The sequence below is a fragment of the Pseudopodoces humilis genome, chromosome 23 (genome assembly GCF_049639895.1).
Source record: "Pseudopodoces humilis isolate 2021_Gansu_Grassland_sample_001 chromosome 23, ASM4963989v1, whole genome shotgun sequence".
Taxonomy (NCBI): domain Eukaryota; kingdom Metazoa; phylum Chordata; class Aves; order Passeriformes; family Paridae; genus Pseudopodoces; species Pseudopodoces humilis.
The window spans coordinates 7585430-7606923 of NC_142222.1; the positions used below are offsets into that span (position 1 = coordinate 7585430).

The 21494-nt window shown below is 48.0% G+C and overlaps 1 protein-coding gene across 7 annotated transcripts; it reads left to right on the plus strand.

Annotated features, from left to right (window-relative positions):
- The first annotated feature begins 109 nt into the window (after positions 1-109).
- On the plus strand, positions 110-21342 carry LAT2 (linker for activation of T cells family member 2). 7 transcript variants are annotated; one of them, XM_088066323.1, is made up of 13 exons: positions 110-4533; positions 11625-11727; positions 12509-12548; positions 13943-13986; positions 14782-14836; positions 15492-15535; positions 16230-16268; positions 16848-16878; positions 17013-17092; positions 17508-17582; positions 18353-18415; positions 19231-19337; positions 20517-21342. In XM_088066323.1, the coding sequence occupies exons 1-12, from the start codon at positions 4492-4494 to the stop codon at positions 19317-19319; spliced, it is 705 nt and encodes a 234-aa protein (XP_087922449.1). In that variant the 5' UTR covers positions 110-4491; the 3' UTR covers positions 19320-19337; positions 20517-21342. The 7 variants fall into 7 exon arrangements, with proteins under 7 accessions (XP_087922449.1, XP_087922450.1, XP_087922447.1 ...); XM_088066324.1 differs by having other exon boundaries at positions 19231-19333; XM_088066321.1 differs by having other exon boundaries at positions 19231-19315.
- The last annotated feature ends 152 nt before the right edge of the window (positions 21343-21494 follow it).

Below are 21494 nucleotides of genomic sequence, written 5' to 3' on the forward strand. Positions count from 1 at the left end.
TCTACCATGGTTTTCCCCCCTTCAGTTTTCAGATATTGTGTTAATTTGTCCTAGAGCCATTCTGATACAAAATAAGGGGGGAAGAGGAAAAGATAGAGGGGAGGAATCTAATCTAAAGAGTGCTGGAACAGTGAAGTAAAAATTAATTATGGATGGAAATGAGCCCAGCTTCTTTGTCCTGTGACTTCAGTGTCACTTGAGTGCATTGCTAAAGCTGCCAGGTGGGATTTGGAATTCTTGCAGCTGATCAGGCTGTGCTCCTCCAGATGGGTGCTGCTGCTGCTGCCCTGTGGCTGGCAGTGGGCAGGATGTGTCCTTCCAGTGTGGGTGCTGAGACAGTAAATGGTTCAACTGCTGCTGTTTTGCCAACTTGCTCCAAACTCTTCCACCAGAGCCCTTTCCCACTAGGCAGAATGGTTAAGGAGGCTGCTGCCCTGTGGCTTTGAAGTGTGTGCTTTAAAGTTGAAAGAGGTAGAGCCATGTTTTTATTGAGGAAATGAGCTCTGACCTCCCTGCTGGTTTTACTGCTTTCCATAGCCTGAAAGGATGGGAAGTGTTCCTGCTTCCAGCTACTCAGTCCACCCTCTTCAGAGCTGCTCTTACCACAGCTTGAGCAGTCCCAGTCCTGCACTGGAGCTGTGTGTGCCAGCACTTGGCTGTCCTCCTTGTCAGCCTCAGGAGTGTGGAAGATTAGGGCTGGTGGAGACTTGGTCCCCTGCAGCTCTTGCCATGCTTATCCACAGCTGCTCTGTCAAACTGGTGCTGCTGGAAGCAGGGATTTCATCACTGCATGGAGGACAGGAGCCTTGAGGAGTGAGAGAGGTGGCAAATGGGTCATCTTAGTTCTAGATGTCTTTTTGTGTATCTGCTAATACTGGTTTGGTTAAAAGTTTCCCACTAGTGAATGTAGCCTGATCCCAAAATCATTGTGTTTTGTTTTGTTTTTAGTAATTTTTCATATGCAAGCATTCATGCATTGCCTGGTTTCTTTGGAGCATTCCACACTGTGCTTCCCATGTGGCTCAGGGTCAGACTCCTCCAGTCCTTTTTCTTTCTCTCCTTCAAAAATTTAGTGGATGAACATTTTCCTATACAGAAGCTTATCAAACCAGCTTTTATCAGCAGTTAACACAACTATATTTAATACATGGATGTGGCATTTAAGTTTTGTAGGAGGAAGCAAGATTATTTTCTTGCCATCCCAGCAGGAAAAGCAGTTGAGGTTTAACCTGTGATGCTTTACTTTACCTGCTGCTTAAAGCTAAGCCTGGCATGGCAAAGCCCAGACTGAGGAGGTAGCAGCAGTGTAGCAAATGGATCATTCACTTTGTGGCTATTCATGTTCTCACTGAATTATTTCTGGTAGCTGTGCAGTGCTTTTTTCCAGCTTAAAACTTAGACAAATAAACAAAACTGAAGGCAGGAAGGTACCAGGCAGGTTTTGGAACTGAAACCGAGTTTGCTTTGCTGCTGTAGGAAGTGCTTTGCCATGTTACACCAGTTTAATTGCAAGTGGGGAAGGTGGGAGTCTGGAAGAGCTGTTGGACACTGCAGCAGTGGACAGTGGCATTTAATGAGCTGCAAAACTCTGCTGTCCAAAAAATAATCCCCACTGAACTCCTGAGTCCAGGAATGCCCTTGGGAGACCTCATCCCAGCCCTCAGGGCAGCACCCAGTGCTGGCACGGGTGTGTTGCTGACTCGCTGGGCTGTGCAATCCTGCAGTGATTTCCGAGGGGGCTCTTTGTGCCTGCGGCCATCAGGGTTGTTCTGCTGGTTGAAGAAAGGTGGAGGAGTGTTCACACACTCAAATAACAGGCTGGTGATGGTAGAGACACATTAAATTCATGCCCTCGAGTGTGGCTTCCTGGTCTTCCTAAAGCAGCAACAACTTGTTCAGCTGCTGAGATGTGCTGCCACTACTCAGTCTCCAGTGCTGACTGTGAACTTGTGAAGTTCTACAGGTGTTCCAGGGTTGATGATGGTTGTGGCCAAGCTTGCTGTCCCAGGGCAGTTTGGGATGATACTGATATTTTTAAGTTATGAATACTGTTATAGTTTCAGTCCTGACTTTAGTACATAATCTAGTAGGAGCATTTGCTACCTGTAGTACTGGCTGCTGACTTGTCTTCAGGAAAAATGATAAAATTGTAAGAATTTTAGAGCAAACCCTATAATATTGCAACCCTTCCTCTTTGCAGGAAAGATTTAATACTAAAGCCAGCAAATTTTGGAGTGTACAATGCAACCTCTTCAAGCAGAGTTCTGAGCTTGCAGAGCAGCCCTTGTTCTGCTGCCTGCTTTGGACAAATCTGCTTGGAGTGGCTTTGCTGGAAGCCCCTGTTCCCCTGGGTATGTTTTGGACACAGGCTCTGTGTGTCAGGTTGGCTCCAAGGCTTAGTCCCAGGTTTTTGTACCAGCCCCATTCCCTCTGTGTGCACTGAAGCTGTCCCGTGGTTATTTGCACTCACAGCAAGAGCACAGGCGAGGAGCTGTTAACATTGAGCATCTTGAAATCTCTGTTAAGTTTATGTTTTACATTCTGATGGTTTCTGTGTTTCACTGCCAGTGGAGTGGAAAGGCTCTGGAGGAAAGGGACCTCTCACCTATTCCGGCTATTCTCGTGTAGAATCAGAAATCTTTGTACTTCTCAAGGGCTTCCCTGGGATGGATTCCCAGGATGCAATTTAGTTGGTGTTGCTTGTCTTAAATTTTTAGAAAGGGGAGTTTCTGTAACTGAAAAAGAATTTGATTTCCAGCTGAGAGTGGAATTTGCTTGTCTGGTAGTTGACTCCCTCCTCTTAAATGCCACTTACCCACTGCAGGAATGAAATATATTAAAAGTGGCAGAGACACATATTTTATTTGGTGCATACATTTTATTTATATAATCTGTAATTTATTCTGTTGTTTGTGATAGCACTTGCTGTAGCAGTATTAAACCAAACTGAATAGAAGCATTTAGGATGGTATAATCATATTTTTGACCCTGCTTGCTGAAAGGCTTTAATCCTTCAGTGCCAGACACTTGACTCTCAAGCCTGATGCACATTAGTAATAGCAATACCTTGATGACATTACATATTCAGCCCCTCTCTTGTGCATGAGGGCCTGCAGGGAAGCTCTGCAGTTCTCCTGTGTCTGCTCACAGGAACCCGAGCTGGACACAAGACACGAGCCATTAGGTTCTGGTGGCACATGTGGTGTCTCGGTGGGCACGTGGCGTCAGCGTTATTGGGTCTGAAATCGTGTTCCTCATCTTACTGTACCTGTTTAAGTGGCTAAATCTAAAGCATTTTCTGGTTTCCTTTTCCATCGTGGCAGCGATTCTGTTCCGTGCCGTCACCTGCTCGACAGCAGGTTGGGTGTGACATCAGCTTTCCTCATTTCTGTCCCCTCTGCAGCAAAGTACATCCAAGGGCTTCGAGGACTTTCAGCGCTGTTACAGGAACAACCCTCTTACCTGTGTGCTCACCAATTCCTGTGTAAAGCTCTAGAGTATCCCAGGGTTGATGTTTTTGGGATGTTATTGCTGGGAATGCTACCACCACCTTTCTGCCCAGTAGGTTTCAGCCAGGTTAGTGTTCCCTGTGGTCAGGATTTGCTTCCTACCACAAGATTGTTTTGTTCATGTCACCGTGCTCCCAAGATCTGCCTCTTTCTTTTAAATAAACCAAAAACTCACAAAGTACCTCTATAAACCCCTGCAAAATCTGTACTGTAACGAATCTGTATAATTTGTATCGCTGTATAAAAATTCAAATAAAAGCATTCAAACCTTCTAGGTTTTTGTCTTCAAATTTAAGAATTATTGTGTCCACAAGGATGAACTCGGCAGGATAAGAAAGGGAAGCTTTGTACCACAGGGATGTTTGGGATTAGTCTTTGCAAAGTTTTGTGAAGCACCCAGGGATCCTGGCTGTGAGGTGACTTCTCCAGCAGCATTTATTTCCCTTCAGCAGGAACCACTTTCAGTTTCAGCTCAGAGAGAGCCAACATGCAGCTGGGACAGAGGGTGAGGCAGCACTTCCCCTTTGCCTGGGGAAAGGCACATCCCACTACAGCAGAGAGAACAGTTTCTAGGTGTGTACAAAAACATCCAGCACTGCTTCAGCACATCAGAAAATTTCCTCCAAGATGTGGCTTGCGTTAGAGCTGCCATGAAAATGTTGGAGTGCATTATAATCCCAGTTAGTGGTTGGGATGAGACACGTGCTCATTCTGTCCCAAAGCAAGAGGGGCTTGATGCTGGTGCACAGCAATGCTTGACTTGCAAAGCTGGTGAGTTTGGAGCCTGTTGGAGCTTGGAAAACATGTTGGAGCTTTCTCAAACTTTCCAGCATTGGGTGCGTTGGTGCAGAAGAAGGGATTTAGATGATGCCCTGGTTTTCAGTCCTTGTTTCACTGCTGATTTTTGATTAGTGTTAGTCACAACACCTGATTCAAGTAAAATCAGCTGGTCTTTGAGCAGCCCCCACCTTTATTTGAAAGAATGGAAATCAGCCCTCAGGGCATTTGGCTTCCCAGGACCCAGGTAAGCTGAGCTGGGTGGAAAATGGGTTGTAATGAATTTTCTGGACCCAAGAGATCTCTCTGCAGCTTGTCAGCTTTGTATCAAAAGGTGGAAAAGTGGTTTAGGTTAACTGGTGAACCTGCCTGAAGGAGTAGGAACTATGTTATGGGGGGAAAACAAACCCAGGTTGAAATGAGTGAGCTTTGAAAAGAACATGAACGGTGAAATTACAATGTGGTGTTTCTGTAGCTTATTGCAGTAGATAAAAACATGCTTCTGTGTATTTGACCTTTTGTCAAATCAGAAATTGTTTCTATCAGCAAGTCTCGATGAGGCAGAAGGGGTTTCAGGAGGGTAGAGCCTGGGTTTGGTGCCTCAGGGGTCATTTTGTGTGAGCTGGAGGAGAGTTGTTCTGGCCTCATGCAGAGCAGAACCTGTAGCTGTGCTGGGAAGTGCTCAGAGTGAGGACTCATCAACATTTACATCCAGCCCTTTTTAGGAGAAAGGTGAAGAAAGGAGTTAAGATCCACACAGAGGCGTGTGCTGCTGCAGTAATTACCCTCTAATCAAGGTGCTTGGTCTCTGCAGAGGACGGATACCTTTGAGGGCATCACTGTACCCAAGAGCTGTTATATCACACTGGGATCGCTCCTTGGGCACAGGAGCAGCCTCTGCCTGCTCTGGAGAGGCTCAGGGGTGCATCAGGGGACAGTTTGGGACTGACACGAGGTGCAGCCCGAGCCAGCCAGGGTAACACCACAGCACTGACTCATACTTGAAGCTGAGACCCACCAGAGAATCCATAGGCAAACGCGTGGCGCCTTTTTAGCAGTGGCTGCTCCTGATCAAATCGATTTTGGGTACAAAAGATGAACTTTAAATGTCTCCAGTATATTTTGAGTGTCAGTTGTGCTATGAAGAGCTCTTTTGTTGTCAGCTTATGTTTGAACACGTACAAACCCTGCTAGAAAGCTGTTAATAAACTATTTGATCTCTAAGAAATGCCAATTTTGTAACAGCTCTTTTGGCAGTGAAAAAAAAATTTCACCTTTTGCAATGTCCTTTACACGGAGAACACCAAGAAACCATGTGAGGAATTAAAAGTTGAATCTGCCTCTTTTTATCTTTGGTTCAGATTATACTGATTTCAAGATAGGCTTCAGCACCCAGATCTTGTCTGGGAATGGCTCTCGAAAAAAAAAATTATTTTTGCATGTCAGGTTAGCATTGGAAGAGATAAAATCTACTTACACATACACTGGATAATTATCTTATTGAATAACGTTTCCTCTGAAATCTCAACAGTCAGATTTCATCCCAGAGTTGCAAAAATTGTAACCAGTTGGCTCCTTAAATCATTTTTATGATGAAGAGTCATGTTCTTGCACAGAGAGCTTTGTGTAGGTGGCTGGTTGTGGCAGCTCCGGAGTGCCCTAATTTAAATATAACGAAATTTCCCTTTACTGAACAATTTACATAAAAGAGAGGCTTTGAAGAGCCTTGGTGAGAGCAGCATGAAATGTTTTGTTTATGGTTGTAACTCGTGTGCTCCATGTACACGTTTATGTGCGTGTGCAGACTTCCCGAGTGCTGGAGCAGGATTCCTCTTTCATGGACTGTGACAGGGCTTAAAGCCAATACATAAATTCCCAGCAGGGAATTCATGAACCCTCCTTATTCCATTCAAGCACCAAAACATTTGAGGATTTACTTTTTTTTAAGAGTGCAGTGAAATTTTGTGCCTGCTGCATGCAAAATGCCAATGCTGAAGTGTAAGAACTGGTTTTATTCTTCCAGCACTGGACAGGAGCTCCAGGTTTGACCATTAGCAATAGTGACCTCGGGTTATTTGCTGCTTTGGAAACTTGTTATCATCTTTTCCATAAAATCTGAGAGCGGGTTTGCAGTTTGCTGTGCCTGCTTTGAGATTTTCCCAGTTGCACAGGGTTGTTCCCTTGTAGGCTCTTTGCTAAAAGGAAGCCTGAACTTTTTCTGGGGGCACCAACACCATCTGAACCTCGAGGGAAGGGCTCTGGGTGCTGTGTGTGGTTCCACACTGTCCAAGCCTCTTCCTCTCCCCACGGGAGCCAAAGTGACCTGAGTGGGTTTGTGCAGGCGGCGCCTCTGGGGGAGCAGCAGAGGCTGGGCAGCGGATGTTGGGGTTGGTGATTCACAGGGGACAGGAAACCAGCAACTGCTCACAAGCCCTGGAGGAACCAGTCCAGCCCCGGCAGCTGCAGCCCAGAGGTGCTGGAGGAGCTGGGACACGTTAGGGAGAGCGGCTGAGGCTGTGGGTAAGGTGGGTGAGGGAGGGAGGGATGGGGACAGGAAAGAGCCCAAAGGTTCTTGGGGCTCCTGTGGGGACACCGGGGTGTCCCACTGAGCTCAGAGATCCCCAGGGTTGGTGACCCTTTAAAGAAGTTCAAGGTCATCCCTGTAAAACCTCTCTGAAAAGCGACATTGGTGGATGTTCCCTCCTCCCTGCTGCTCCTGGCCATCACCAGCTCCAAGGTAGGAATTACCAACCCTCTCTTCTCAGGGGCCTTTAGACCCCTCTGGGCCTGAGATGGGTCCATCCCACACAGCCTGGATCATCTGTTTTACACCACTGTCCTTTCCATTTCCTCATCCATCTGCTGCTGGAAGCGTGGGTTTCATTACATTATTTCTGCAATCACATCTTCTAAAATATTCTGGAAGATTCAGTCTGTGCTGAGCTTCCCCCATCCATGCATGGTCCTTCTGGCTCCTGCTGTAGCTCCTGGGACTGCTGCAGCCCACGCTGCTCCCCCTCCAAAGCCCAGTCCTTAAAAATAGCTGATTGAAACGACACTTCCTGGGTTTTCCATTGATTGCAGAGCTGACTGGCATCATGGATGTGAATGTATTTATTTTACTGCATCTAAGTGCTTGAAATAGCTAATTCTAGATAGAGAGAGAGATTTGGTTTTGCAACAGTTTTCTCTTGTGCGAGCAATGTTCAGTGTACTATGGGCAATGAGGCAGGTAATTTAGCAGAAGAGGATAATTTTTGGAGAATCTTGCATGAGATTGGCTCATTTTCGTGGTTCTGGAGTCTGTAGTTACACAGGGGTTGCCTGTATTGCTAACATGGCATCCCCTGGGCTCCCAGTGGAAGTGAATGAGGCTGTGAGGCTTCAGTGCTGCCCAAAACAGGGAAGTTATAAATACAAGATACGTCTGTGAGTCACCTCCTTGTGCTGCCATGCCTGTTGTGACTGGGGTTTTGCACCGTATTTTCCACCCAAGATTTTTTTAAAAGCATTTTCCAGAGTTATAATCCATGTGAAAGTTGGTTTATCAATTCTAATCTTCGCCTTTCATCATATGTTCTACTGAAATGCTTCTATTGGCATAAAAGCCAGGTCTGCCTGAATAGCTGTAAAAAACCCAGATTTTAACTTAATGGCAGCAGCTTTCCTGAGAAGCCTGACACTGGCATAAATCTGGTAGGAACTGAGATGTGCAGACCTCTGGGAAGGAGCTTTTCTGAAGGCTCAGTGCTGGTCATCAAAGTCATTCCAGCCACAGGAGCTTCCTTGGTCTGAGACTTTAATTTCTGAATTGATGGGAATTTCTGTGGCAATCTGTGCCACACAGGCAAACAGAAAGTGGAGTTGCTTTTCTTAGCTGTGTTAGAGACATTGACTCAAGCTGAATATTGCATCTGTTCAACAAGTCAGTGTGCTGAATTTCATATGGTGAGTCTTTAAATACACTTTCCACTTCATATTTCATACCAGTGACTCATCCTAACAGCCTTAATTAGAATTAATTTACTGCAAACTGGTGCAGACCACAAAACTTTCTGGAGGGGAGAGAAAGTGACTGGTTTATATTTGCCTTTTGGGCATTTTTTTTGATTGATAGATAGAATACATAATATAAATGCATGATTTTAGTCTTTATCTTGCAGTGTGAACTCAGGGGTGGGCTTGATGTCTGCAAAGGGCTAAAATGTCTTCATCAGAAATTACCTCATGGAAAACCAGGCATTGCTGAGGCCACATCAACACATTCCTCACTCTCCTCGTTTCTCAGCAAAAAGTTAAAGTTCACTTTAAGAGCTCTTGCAGGTTTTTTTCTCGTGAGCTTTGTGCCTCTTCTTCTGCTTTTGGGAAATTATTCCAGGCTTTCCATCCATTAGGAATTTTTTTTCTAGCCTGTGCATATCCAGCTTATATCCACTGATTTTATAAGCCAGAATTGCCTTATTTCAATTCAAAAGGTTTCCTCACTTTGTTGTGCTGATCTTGAACAGATGGACAGTGAGTGTCCATGTCGTCCTACTCTCCATTTCAGTGGAATTAAGAGCAGACCTTTTAATCTTCCAGGATAAAACCATCTCTCCTTCCTTCAGATCTTCACAGAGAGCCTTGTTACTGGGGTGAATCCATAAATTAGGACAAGACCTGGCACAGAGTAGATAAGCTTTTGCAAGTTCATTAATTTTTTTTTTTTAGTAAGAAAAGGCCTGTCTCCTTGATTGCTAAAAAGGAATCTATTTGAGGCCAGAGAAGGAGCAGGCCCTGTTTTGGAAGATGAACTTCCCCCTCTGAAGGAGACCACAGCTGTATCCAGACTCCAGTGTGCTGCTCTCCCAGGAATTGCTCGCCTGGAGCAGCTGCTCCTGAGGGATTTGTGGGATCACGGTGCTCGGGGTGTGCCGTGGTCCCAGCGGCTTCCTCTGCACAAAAAGGGGAAAAACAGGCAAAAGGAGAAGAGAGAAATGTGTGAACAGAACAGGGCATTGTGACACAACCCAAGTGTCACTCCTGAAATGGGTGGGAAGCTGTTTTCTGCCCGAGTTTGGGTTTAGCATCCTAGAGGCAGGGCTGGCCAGCCATGAACTCCACACGTCCTCCTGTGCAGGATTTGTTCTCCTCTCCAAGGTAGAGCAGAGGGAAGCACATTCAGCCTTCCAAATATTTTATTTATATCCTGCTAGCCGTGAGTAAGTGCTTCCAGCCTTCTGCTTGTCATAAATCTGTTCATCACCTCCTTCTGTCAGCTCCTTACCGGAGCAGGGCTCGTACCAGAAGAGAGGATTTGGGGAGCAATGGGGAGCAAAATGATCTCTGGGCTAAAGGTGTGTGTGTGACTTGGGGGCTTTCTTTGAGCATAAGGCTCTGATGGGGTGGGACAAAGCACATCCTGTTCATCAGCTCTTCAAATAACCTCTTTTTGTGTCCCTGGTGAGTGGGGGCTCAGGAGCAGACAGGTTGTGCTGCCTCACTGCCCACGACAGTAAAACTGGCTCTGGAAAGGAGAAGGAGCCTGCCATGCAATGGGACAAACTAGGTCAGTGTTGTCAGGTGCCTTCAGCTCTGCCTTGCCTTCACTTCAAAGGAAAAAAAAGAAAGAAAGCCAGGAAACCCACAAACAAAGCAGCAGAATTGCAGCCCTCTGTATTTTGGTCACCACCAGCTTCCCTCAGCTGCCTCTTGGAGATGCTTTACAGATGATCCACAGCTCATGATTTCCATGGGGGATGCTGAGCAAAGGAAAAGTGATGGCAGAAACCACATGGTTTTGATTAGGCTCTTTTGGGTTCTGGTCCTGCACCTCTAGGGTGGGTGCCTGGATGTCTGGGCACTTAAATTTAAAATTATTCATCTTCTTCAGAAAGTGCTGCAAAAAACTGTTCATGGAAAGAGAGGCCCCTGGGGGCCTCTAGAAGGCAAAGCCATGGTGGAGCAAGTGCTGGTAGCTGCCAGGTCCTGGAGAGCCCAGGGAAGCTGGAACATAATAGGAATAAGCCCAGTTTGTTCTCAAGCAAAGGGTGGTCTCAAAGCCTCACTGAGGTAATTTCTGAACAGCCAAATGGTGTTTGGCAACCACTGAGAGATGCTGATACCAAACCCCCTCAGCCATTGCTCCTGGCTTTGCTCAAGGCCTGTCTGAGTGGAAATGAGGGACTTTCCTTCCCTCCTTTCCCTGCCCCGTGCTGATTTACTCCATGATTATTTTCACCATGCCCTGATAATTAGGACTGTGGCACAGGACTGAGACTTCAATGACAAACTGGACCACAAACCTCTCACCAACGTGCTCAGCTGCTGTTCCAAGTGCCTGGCAGGGACAGGAGGATGTTGCTCAGCCCCCACAGGCTCAGCTGCCATGGGAGGCTTTGGGTTTTCTCCCACCTGAACTGAGCTGTCAGAGCAACTTCCAAACTTCTGTGGAGTTTGGGCAGAGAAATGTTGTTTATTCCACTTTAATCAAGCAGAGGGAGAAGGTGCTGAGCAGGGCAGAATCAAGCAGCTGCTTTCTATTGTCTGCTACTGGCATTTGTTTCATTATTTTGAATTATTTTAATTATCAATTGCTATAATATACCTTTCCTTCTCCACTCACCAATATAATACAGGCTGAAGTTGTAACGAGAGAGGTTGAAGGAAGGCAGTAGGAAAGATTCCTGCCAGCCAGAGCAATGATGTACTGGCCTTTGGCACACTGCAGTGTCTCCATCCCTAGGGGAAAAAAGAAAGTTTATTAAAAATAAAAAGAAATTAAAATAATGTGTAACTAAAGAAAATCTGACCCTGGGGAATAGGAATGGGCTAAATGATCCATCTCAGTGCCAGCAGGCTGCTTTCTGTGATATTTGTAGGATGTTTTGTATTTTAAAGGAAGAAGTTGAAGCCAAATCGTGCTGACTGTTAAAAAATGTTAGCTGCTGGTTGTGCAAAAGCCTGTCATGGAAAGGAGGGGAAGAGCTGGTGGCTGAGCCAGCTCAGTGCAGAAAAAGGTGTGGGGAATTTAACATTGGAAGTCACTCTGAGCTGCAGGAAAGAGCCAGAGCACGCTGTGCAAAGGTCCTGACTGTTTAAATCTTGCTGAGTGCCTCCCTTTTGCCCTCTCTTCTAGATATTAAAAAATTACTGTTTGGTAACAGCAGGGTGGGTTTGGGGGGTGGGAATGAGGAATTCAGAGCGGTGCAGGAAAGGGCATCGCAACCCCAAAGTCCCTTCTGCATCCTCTGCAGCCTCCCTTGGGGGTGTGAGGGCAAACAGCAGCCGGTTTTTGGGGGTAAAAGCTCCCTGAGGGATGGCCCAGAGCTCATGGGGTCCCCTCACCGTGTGTTTCAGGCTGGATGTGGCTGGGCCATGGTGCAGCTGGAGCTGTGGGCGGCCGCGGCGCTGATGCTGCTCGGGGCGGCCATCGGCCTCTGCATCAGGTGCCGGCTCTCAGGTGAGTCCTGAGCTTTCTTCTTGGAATGTGCCCTCCATGTGGGTTTGGATCTGCCAGGTACCAGCTTTGACCTTGTGGGGATGCAGCTGGAGCAGGGAAGAGGCTGTGCGGGAGAGCCGGGAGGGAGGGAAGGAGATCCAAAGGGAGGGAAGGAGATCCAAAGGGAGGGAAGGAGATCCAAAGGGAGGGAAGGAGATCCAAAGGGAGGGAAGGAGATCCAAAGGGAGGGAAGGAGATCCAAAGGGAGGGAAGGAGATCCAAAGGGAGAGAATGAACACCCAAAGGAATGAAGGAGCCCCAAAGGGAGGCAAGGAGCCCCTTCCCTGGGGCACTGTGAGCTGCAGATCCCTCTCCATGGCCACTGTGGTGGATGGCTTTGGGACCCGCCCTGGGAGGATTAGCTCCAGTCACACAAAATCCTGCAGAGAGTCTGGAACAGAAGGGCAGCCAGGGAAGGGGAGTCTGGAGGATAAATTCATACAGAAATAGGGGGAGCACCCAGTGGGGTTTGAGCCCATCCCTGAGCATTGGGTGGGTTTTAAGGGGGGAGAAGCTGCAGTTTGGGGTTTGGGGGCAGGACTGCCTGCTTTGCTTTGTGGGATTTGAGACAAAAACCACAATTTAAACATAGTTTCAAAAAATTTCATCAAAACCCCACTGCAACTGCTGCTCCGCTGTCCTGACGTGCTGAAGAAGTTTTGTAAATGTATTTTATTTGCCGTTCTGATCTCTAACTCCTAGATCAACCTTTCTAAGAGCTTTTTGTTCCCTTGTCTTCCAGCTACCAAACGGGAGACACAGCTGAATGAGTGGAGGAGCCAGTAAGTTTCCTTTCCCAATTATGTTTCTCCCCCAGAATCACCCAGGGTGAGCCCCAGAGCCAGACCCAAGTTGAAATCTAGGTTTATAAAAAATAAAATAACACCAGGATGGCCTGCAAGGCCCAAGGTGCTGCTGAAGGGGCAGTGCCTTTACATTGAATAATCCAAAATGAAACTGAAGCTCTGACTGTGTGGTCATTGAATCATTAACTAGCTGGAAAAGGTCTGGGAGAGAAGGGCAAGTTCTTACCCTGTTCTGCTGTGCCCTGAGATAAAGGTTATTTACTTCACAAAGGAGCCCCTGCCCTTGGCTGGTGCTGGTTGGACCCTGAACCAGAGCAACCACGGACCTGCAGCACAAGAAATGAAGGAAATGCGGCGTACACACACACACACTGCCCCTTATTTCCTTCAGCAACACACAAACCACAGTAAATGATGCCAAAAAAAAGAAAAGTTGGGTTGTAAGCTTTGTTACAGGAGCAATGGGGCTCTGCAAAGGCCTCCAAGGGGTTGGGGTTTTTGTTTCTCTGGGGAAAGGCTCCGGAGGGATCCGTTGTAGACTGATGGAGCAGCCACTGAAGGCTCCGTCCTCCACAGGCTCCACACCTCACTGGCTCGTGCTGAATTGTCCCAAATTCTTGAAATTTATACCTGGATTAGGTGGTTTGGGATCAGGTTTGTGGGGTTGTGTGCTCTTTTTAGAGGTGTGGTTTGGGTGTCTTGCAGGAAAAGTGGTTTGACTGTATGTTTGAGGTTTTGACAGCTCTCCCAGCAGCCCTGGGCCATGAATCCCAGCTCAGTATGGGGCAATCCCAAGGAAAAAGGGGGAAAGGAATGAATAAGTACCTGTGTAGAAACACCTGCAGCAGAAAACTTGTTGAATTCTCTCATGCTCTGAAAAGCAGCTCTCCTATTAACTAAAAAGTAAAGAGGTTACTGGGCATAGGTTATCATTGATAACGTTATTTTGTTCATGTTGATGTTAAGGGATGATGGGAGAGGCAGCAGTGGAGGTGAAGCAGTGGGGTTTTAAAGTCATTTCATGCACAACATCCATCTTTTTGTGGGTAAAAATTTCTTGTGGCCTTTGGTAGATGAAGCATCAGAATGGGAATTATCCTGAATGATGTTTTCCTCACCCCTGGATCCTTCCCTTGCTGATGGTGGCTGCTCTACCAGTGGTCCAAAACTAAATCCTGTCTTTAAAGGCTCAAAGAAGAGTCCAGGAAGATGCTCCCAGGTCATGCATGATATGTGGGCCATGCAGCTGGCAGTTCACCGAGCCCAGCATGGTGCCCTCTGCCCTCCACTCACCAGTCAGGTCTCTTGTATCTCTTTTCCTTATCATAAACCCCAAAATTCAGCTGAGCTTGCACTGCTGTTTCTTCTAGGCTCGAAAGCCAGCGGAGATTTGAGGTGATTCGATCCCATACCAGTGAGTATTGCTCCTGCCTCGTGGTGTGAGGGCTCTTCATTCATAGAACAGGGGGAAAACAGTGTTCAAAGGGTCACCCTGAAGCCAGGCCATGAAATGATGAGACCTGGATTGTCCAATGCTGGACAATCCAACCCACCTTAGACGCTTCTAGGTATGTGAATTCTGAGCTTTAGGGGAAAAATGCCCTTTGCATTGAAAATAACTCACTGGAGCCTCAACTACTGGGGGCTCTTGGAAGCAGGCTGTGCACCCTGTGAGAACCAAGGTGGGTTGATACCACCCATTGGTGTGGGTGACAGGAGTGACTCATCCATCATCCCCCCTCGCTGCTTCCTGCGGCAGCTTGGGCTCAGCGCTGAACTTTTGAGTTTTCTGTCACAACGAGCGGCTGCCGGCTCGGTGTGAAATGTGTCCGTGGTTCTGCCTCTGCTGGCTCCAAGCCCCTCAACCCCTCTACAAGTCTTTCCCACCAGCCCCACCAAAGCTCTCAGCTGCACTTTGCAGCGTGGAGGGAGGGGAATGGCCCCCAATGGATCCCAATGCTGGGATCGCAGCTTCCTCCAGCGAGGCTTTGCCAGCTCTGTGGTCTGCACAGACACCAGCTTTCTCTCCACTTGTTTCTTGTTTTGACCATTTTTGAACCTTCAAGGAACAGTTTGGAAAGCTGTTTAAGGGTGCATAAGGAAAATGCTTGCCAGTCCCAGGGATCCCTCTCTGGTGGATGTTCTGTGCTCTTTGAAATATCTGCTGCTGCCATAATAATTAACACGGTAATTCTGTTGTTGTTGCCAGCTGCAACCCGAAGGCTGGAAAAAATTAAGGAACCCGAAAACTTATCAATAGCAAGGTAGGAAAAAACCCAAATAAAATCTAGCACTAGAGCCAAGGTTGGATGAAGTTCACCCAACATACATGAACATTTGGGCTTGCATTCTGGGCCCTGTAGATGGGGCTTGGGCTGTATTTAGAATCAAAGAATAGTTTGGCTTGCAAGGGACCTTTCTCCTGCTCCTCCTTGCTCCTTCCCCTGGTGAGGAGCAGGGATATCTTCAACTTGATCGGGATGCTTCACTTATTGATGGTCAGTAAGTGTTTAGACTTTTGTTTATGGATTAGACTTTTTCTGGATTTTCTTCATTCTGACAGCATTCTTCTGGCAACTGATTAAATCAAACCCAGGAAAATGAGCTGTGGCTGTACATAATGTACATAATTCTTTTCATCATGGAAAAGAAATGGCCATTATTCACTTATAAGCATTTGGTGTGATAAATCCCCTTCTCCCCATCACCAAAACCCCCAGTAACTATACAGCCACGATAACTGCTGCAATATTCAAGCACAGTTATTCCTGTCTTGGGATTTTACCCTGAATTCTTCATCTCCCGTTGCTCTGTGTGTGTGCTTGATAACCTGACAGGAAGGTTTCATGGATGGTGGTGTGTAACTGCTGGTAGGGTTTGCTCAGACCTGGGATTTTAGATCTCTTTCCTCTCTTTCAGGAAAGTCACTGAAGAGCTCCGTGCTTCCCATCACACTGGATATGGTGAGCAGCTTCCTGGGACAGGCAGATAAAATGAATCACAGAGCAATTGTTGTTAAAGATCATCTCCCTCCATCTCCCTGCCATGGGCAGGGACACTTTCCATTAGACCAGGTTGCTCCAAGCCCCTTCCAATCTGGTCTTGGACACTTTGAGGGATGGGGCAGCCACAGCTGCTCTGGGCAGTCTGTGCCAGGACTGCCCCACCCTCACAGGGAAAAATCTCTTCCCAATATCCTAACCCTGTCCTGTCAGTGGGAAGCCATGCCCTCCTGTCCTGCCACTCCCAGCCCTTGGCCAAAGTCCCTCTCCCCTTTAGAAGGAGCTCTAAGGTATCCCCAGAGCCTTCTCTTTTCTGGGATGAACAACCCTAGACTGTCTCCAGAGCAGAGGGGCTCCAGCCTTGGAGCATCTTTTTGCACTCCTCTGGACTTGCTCCAACAGGTCCACATCCATCTTAATTTGGGTCTATCCTGGGTCTGAGTTTAAATCTCATCCTTCTGTGGCTGACCAGTCCTGGTTGGAGCCACAGATTGTTTAAAATATCAGCCCTGGCTGTTCCAATTCCTGTACCCTGGAGTGTCCAACCTTGCAGCGATGTCCCCTGACCTCAGACCTGGTGGTTTGCCAGCATCATCAAACTGCTCCCATCACTCAGCTTGAGCTCATGTGTGATGTGCCCCTCTCTTGTCCCCAGGGAGCAGGGACGAGTCCAGGTACCAGAATTTCCTGGCAGGTAAATGCTGCATCCACGTGTCTGGGGGTTTGGGAAGGAAAGGCTGCTGAGGGGCTGGGAGCTGGCAGAGAGCACACAGGCAGCCAGCACTGCAGCTGCCAGAGCTCTGGCTCGGTCAATTTAGAGATTGCTTTGTAAGACACAAAATCACTGATCTGATTAATGGGCAGAGTGGAGAGGGATGGATTCTCCCCAGCCTCCTGCTCCTCCCTGGGCCAGTGTGAGCTGGTGCTTGCCCTAAGAGGATTATTGGTGTGTGGGGCTGTGCTCTCCTTTCCCAAGCCAGGGAGAATATTCCCCATCTCCCTGCCAGCTGGCAGGGTGTGCCCACAAGAAGTGTTGAGCTTGGGTTTTCTCAGGGGTGGATCAGGGCTGTGTGCTCTGCTCTGGGCAGGCTTCGGGGCTGTGCCAGGGCTTTGTGACTGCTGGGGATCTCTTTGTGACTGCTGGGGATCTCTTTGTGACTGCTGGGGATCTCTTTGTGGCTGTGCTCTGGGGGGTTTGTCCAGCTGTGGCCGGGGATGGCTGTTCAGGGTGATACCATGGTGGGGTGCTGACAGCAAACCCTTGTTCTTGCAGAGAACTGCCTGCAAGAAGATGCTGCCTATGTGTAAGTACCCTGTGCTGCCACCAGCACGGTCCAGTGGAGCCATACTGGTCCCAGTGCTGTCCTGGTGCTCCCACAGCTCAGCCTGGGAAGCCTGTGCCTGGCAGGAGGAGCTAACAGTGCTGCTCTTCTCACAGGGAGCCCGTATCTCTGGGATACTACTACAATTGCCCCCGGTTCTTCGATCCACTCCGTGGCAGGTCTCCAGGCAGGCAAGGTGGGTTCCTTCATCCAGTCTGGCTGTCCCAGGGCTCCAGGGAGCTTGAGAGTTCTTGCAGAGCTTTGTGCATCGCTGTGTATGGCCTGAAGCAAGTGTGGGTCCAGGATACACATCCATTAAAAGGATGTGGGATCTGAGGGATGCCCAAGCCCCATCAGTCCATCTGTTGCCTATAAACAGGACAGCCCAAAAACACTGGTGATTGTGCTCCTGTGGGAGTGATCATCCCATTCTCCTGTACTCAGATACCCCATCCCTCGGTCACCACAGGCCACAGTCACAAAGACTAACAATTTTTTAGCTAATCTACATTTCATTGTGGGAAACAGCCCCCTCCTGCAGGTGCTGAGGGATCTTGCAAGGTCACTTACACTTCTGTAGGTCCTTTGTCACTCCTCTGTCTTCTCTCCAGCAGAGAAAGATGAGGATGAGGATTCCTATTCCTATGAAAATGTCACCATTGGAGCATCCCAGGGCTCTGATCCAGGTGAGTGTGCTGCTGTCACGGTTCTTGTGTGGCACACAAAGTTCAGAGAAGGAAGGTGACCTGCTTAGCCAAGAGAAACCTGCTTGCTCAGAGCTCAGCTCTTCCTGCCAGCTCTGTGCCATGGGGCTGGCACTCAGGGGCTGCTGCACGCACAGAGCAGGCCTGGAACACTTCCCCTTTCCACAGAAAAATGCACAGTGACACCTCCACCCTGACGCCTTTGGCTTGGTGGTTTCTGCAGCAATTCAGAAGCTTTGGGGTCTGCATCTCTAGGTTTTTAGTGTTTAGCCAGGTTGATTAATGGTTCTAGCCTCTAGCTCAGGTTTCTCACCAAATCCAACACAAAAAGGCTGCAGCCAGGAAGCTTCTGGAGGATGACTCTGAACCACAGTGTCCCTTCAGGGCTTCCAGCATCAGTCCTGGGATGTTGCAATCAAAATAGGAAGTCAGTTTGGTTTCCTTCTATGAGTTCACACATGCTTTCTGCGCTGCTAAAGCCTGCCCTGCTCCTGCCTGGCTTTGTGCAGAGTGATTAGAGGAGGCAGGAGCAGCAGGGACCTGTCTGATCCCCATCCGTGCCTGCAGATATCCAGGCACATGGCCAGGCCTGGAAAAACGATGAGGCAGCACCAGCAGATCTGTGCTGGCTGGAAACTCAGCCACGTGCAGGGCACAGTCAGGGTGCAGTTCTAGGAGGGGGTTTCACAAAGGCCCCTTTTTAGTCCATTTACTGTTCAGCACCATCCTGTCCAAACTCTTCCTCGTCACAGATGATGCTGCAGACTACGAGAACAGCGTGGCAATACACACGTGGAAACTCCAGCAAGGGCAGGGTATGTTCCATGTTCTCAGCTGTTCTTTGCTGTTTGGGGATGGGGCTCATGGGCAGAGTGCTGGTGCACTAGGCCAGTACAAACCAAGCAAGGGCAATGCAGCCATCACTCTTGTCTTCAGTTAATTTTTTCCCTAATTGTTAAATATCCAAGGCAAATTGCAGTTCCTGTAACTGAAGGCTGCTCTGTTGGGATGTGATGTTGCACTCAAAAGGCCAGCACTTGGGTGGCTGTGCCTAAACCCTGACCATGGGATGCCACAGAAAAATGTTGCTCTTCAGGTCTTACATCCTCTTACACTTGAGGTGGCCCCAGGGCAAGCACAGCCTAATCCCCTGTGCCACAGAACTTTGTGCACACACCCAGTGGGTCAGCCCTTGACTCTCCTGCTGTAGTCAGGGCTGACCTTTTAAATGCAGTTTAATTTAATGTGTGGTTTCCTGTGATGCATGAGGGTAGTTCTGGCCTGGGGGACAGTGGGGAGTGTACACAGATATATTCAAGAGCTTTGTGCCTCTGGTGTGAAAGTTGTCTAAGCAAACTGATTCCTGCTTGCAGGAACCCTCTCTAATTAACCTCTCTAGATTAAATCTTTTTTGGCTCTGAAGAGCTGCCCAGAGTGTTTGCAAATTTTCTGTGATCATTTTGAAGCCTCTTCAAGGAGATCTTGACACTGATCTGAGTTTTCTTAGTCCAGGCACAAAAACATGTCAGCACCAAAGGCTAAATATTGGCAGGACACGCGGTGTGTCAGTGGCCTGTGTGTTTTTACATCAACCCACTCACTGATAAGTGCTTCCCATCCTCACCCACAGACCTGCTGACAGAAAGCCTGGATGACGAGCCAGACTACATCAATGCAGGTCCTGGGTCAGGCCCTGCCCTGCTGTCACAGCAAAGGTAGAAACAGAGCAAATGGTTGGTATGTTACTGTAGGCTGGAAGGATTTGGTTTATGGTGTTTATTTAGGGGTGGGAGGATTTGGTTTATGCCAAAGGGAGCTCTGCCCTTGCTGGCAGCATCAGCACAGCAGCTCGCACGGGCAGTGGAGGGGTGTGAGGAGCCCACCCTGGGCCGTGCCACATCTCTGGCTGATGCCAAGCTGACTCACACAGACCATGGAGACAAATTAGTCCAAGTCCATGTCCCAGCTCCAGCTCTGCCCTCCTCCAATAGGCACAGGAACTCCAGAGCAGCTTGAGACTGCTCTGCTACATGCTGTGGGCAGGGACAGCCAGAACCCCCTGCTCTGAGCAGGGATTCCCTCAGCTGAGCCCCGCCTGCTCTGCTAAGACCCCATATCCTGCCCCATTATCAGCACCAACCTGATGCTGCTGATAAAGAATTACTCAAGGCAGATAAAGTAGAAACACTGCAGAGAGCTGCAGGAAGATTGCATGGCACTGAAGGACAGTGAATGATGTTAGTGCTGGTCACCCTGCTCCAGACTGGACTAGTCCATCTCCAGCTGGGACCAGTATCGCTCTCCTCGTTGGGTTTTCACTCTCTTGAGCACCTACAGAGACCCAGTGGGATTGTCCTTATGCCACATGCCAGCTGCTCTAGTTTTATAGGGTTTTATATTCCCCAGACTGTAGGCACCAGCAGTGGGCAGACTCCCCAAATTGGATCTTTCTGAAGCCAAGAATAAGATTTCTCCCCATCATGCAAAGCACATCTGCACACTGTGGCATTTCCTTCTGCTGGATGTAGCTGGACATGGAAAAACTTGGCCTGAGAAACCTGACCCCTCCATATCTTGCTGCCAAACATCTTTTTGCCATTATAATGATGCCTCTGTTGTAGCCTTTGCTCGCAGAGTAATATTCAAAAATCTCAATGTCAAACCAACAAATGCCAGCAGAAGTTCTCCACCAAGGGAGGCTGAACTGAGGAATGGGCTCCTGGTGCCTCTGTGCCTCCTGCTCTGATCAGGGATCATTCTCCAGGAGCATGACTGGGGTTTCTGCTTAAACACAGATATTTTGTAGAGTATGTCACTACTTGTCCCTGGAAAGAAAATGTAGCAGGCAGCAGAGTTAAGTTGAAAGCAGGGATTAAAAGCCAGTGGACTCACTGTTTTTTCTCCTCTTATTCCAAGCATTCTGCACAAAGTCTGAAGAACTCTTTTGCTGAGCTGTAAGAGAGCACCCAGCGAACATGCACACAGGGAGAGGGGAGAAATCCATCCCTCAGTGAAACCTTTTCTCCAAACTGTGCCTGCAATGACGTAGAAGGGGTGGTACTGAAAGGAAGAAATGCACTTTTTGAAGCCCCACAGAAGTCCAACTGCAAACCAGCAACTGGAGAAAAAGCACTCTGTCCCCAGCAACCACGGGCAAGCCCCAGGATCCTCATCCCCATCTCATTTCCCTGCATGTCCACTCGAAGGTGGCAATGTTTTCTCCTGTCAGGCATGAAATGAATCCTTAACTTGCTGAGCAGTAATGCAGCCAGCTACTTAATCTGTCAGGGTGACTCATGCACGATGGTATTGAGCCATGGGGATTACCTTCTGATTTAGTTCCTGTGCTCTCCTATAGAAGCAGTTTCCTCTGTGAGAGGAACTGGCAAGGCAGAGGTTGTGTTTATAACAGCAGTGGTTGTCTGGAGCTGAATGAGATTCCAACCTGTTCACAAAAGCTAAAGAGGATTAAATGTCTGCCTTATCCATGGTTTGTAATTCACAGTGTTGGTCTCTGGCAGTTTTCTTTGTGTTTCAGTAGCTGTTTTATAATGATACAAAGAACCAGCAGCAAGTGTGAGAGTCAGATCCACAGCCACCAGCCTCAGAAACTGCCCCAGTCCCTCAATATGGCTGTTGGAATATCATCCCAGAAATTATATCCCTATCTCCTGAGCCCTGATGCACAGATCTGGCACTTCTGGAACACTTATTTATTAAAACTCAACTCTTTCAAAGAAAATGAGGTGTTTTGCTATGGTTTGCAATGATAGATGTCAGCATGATCAGGTGACAGAAATGGGAGGACATGAGGTGACATGGAGCAATGTGCAGGATCTTATGGGGAGAAAATGCATTAAAAGCCTTCTCAAAATCAGATCAGAAAAGCGTGTT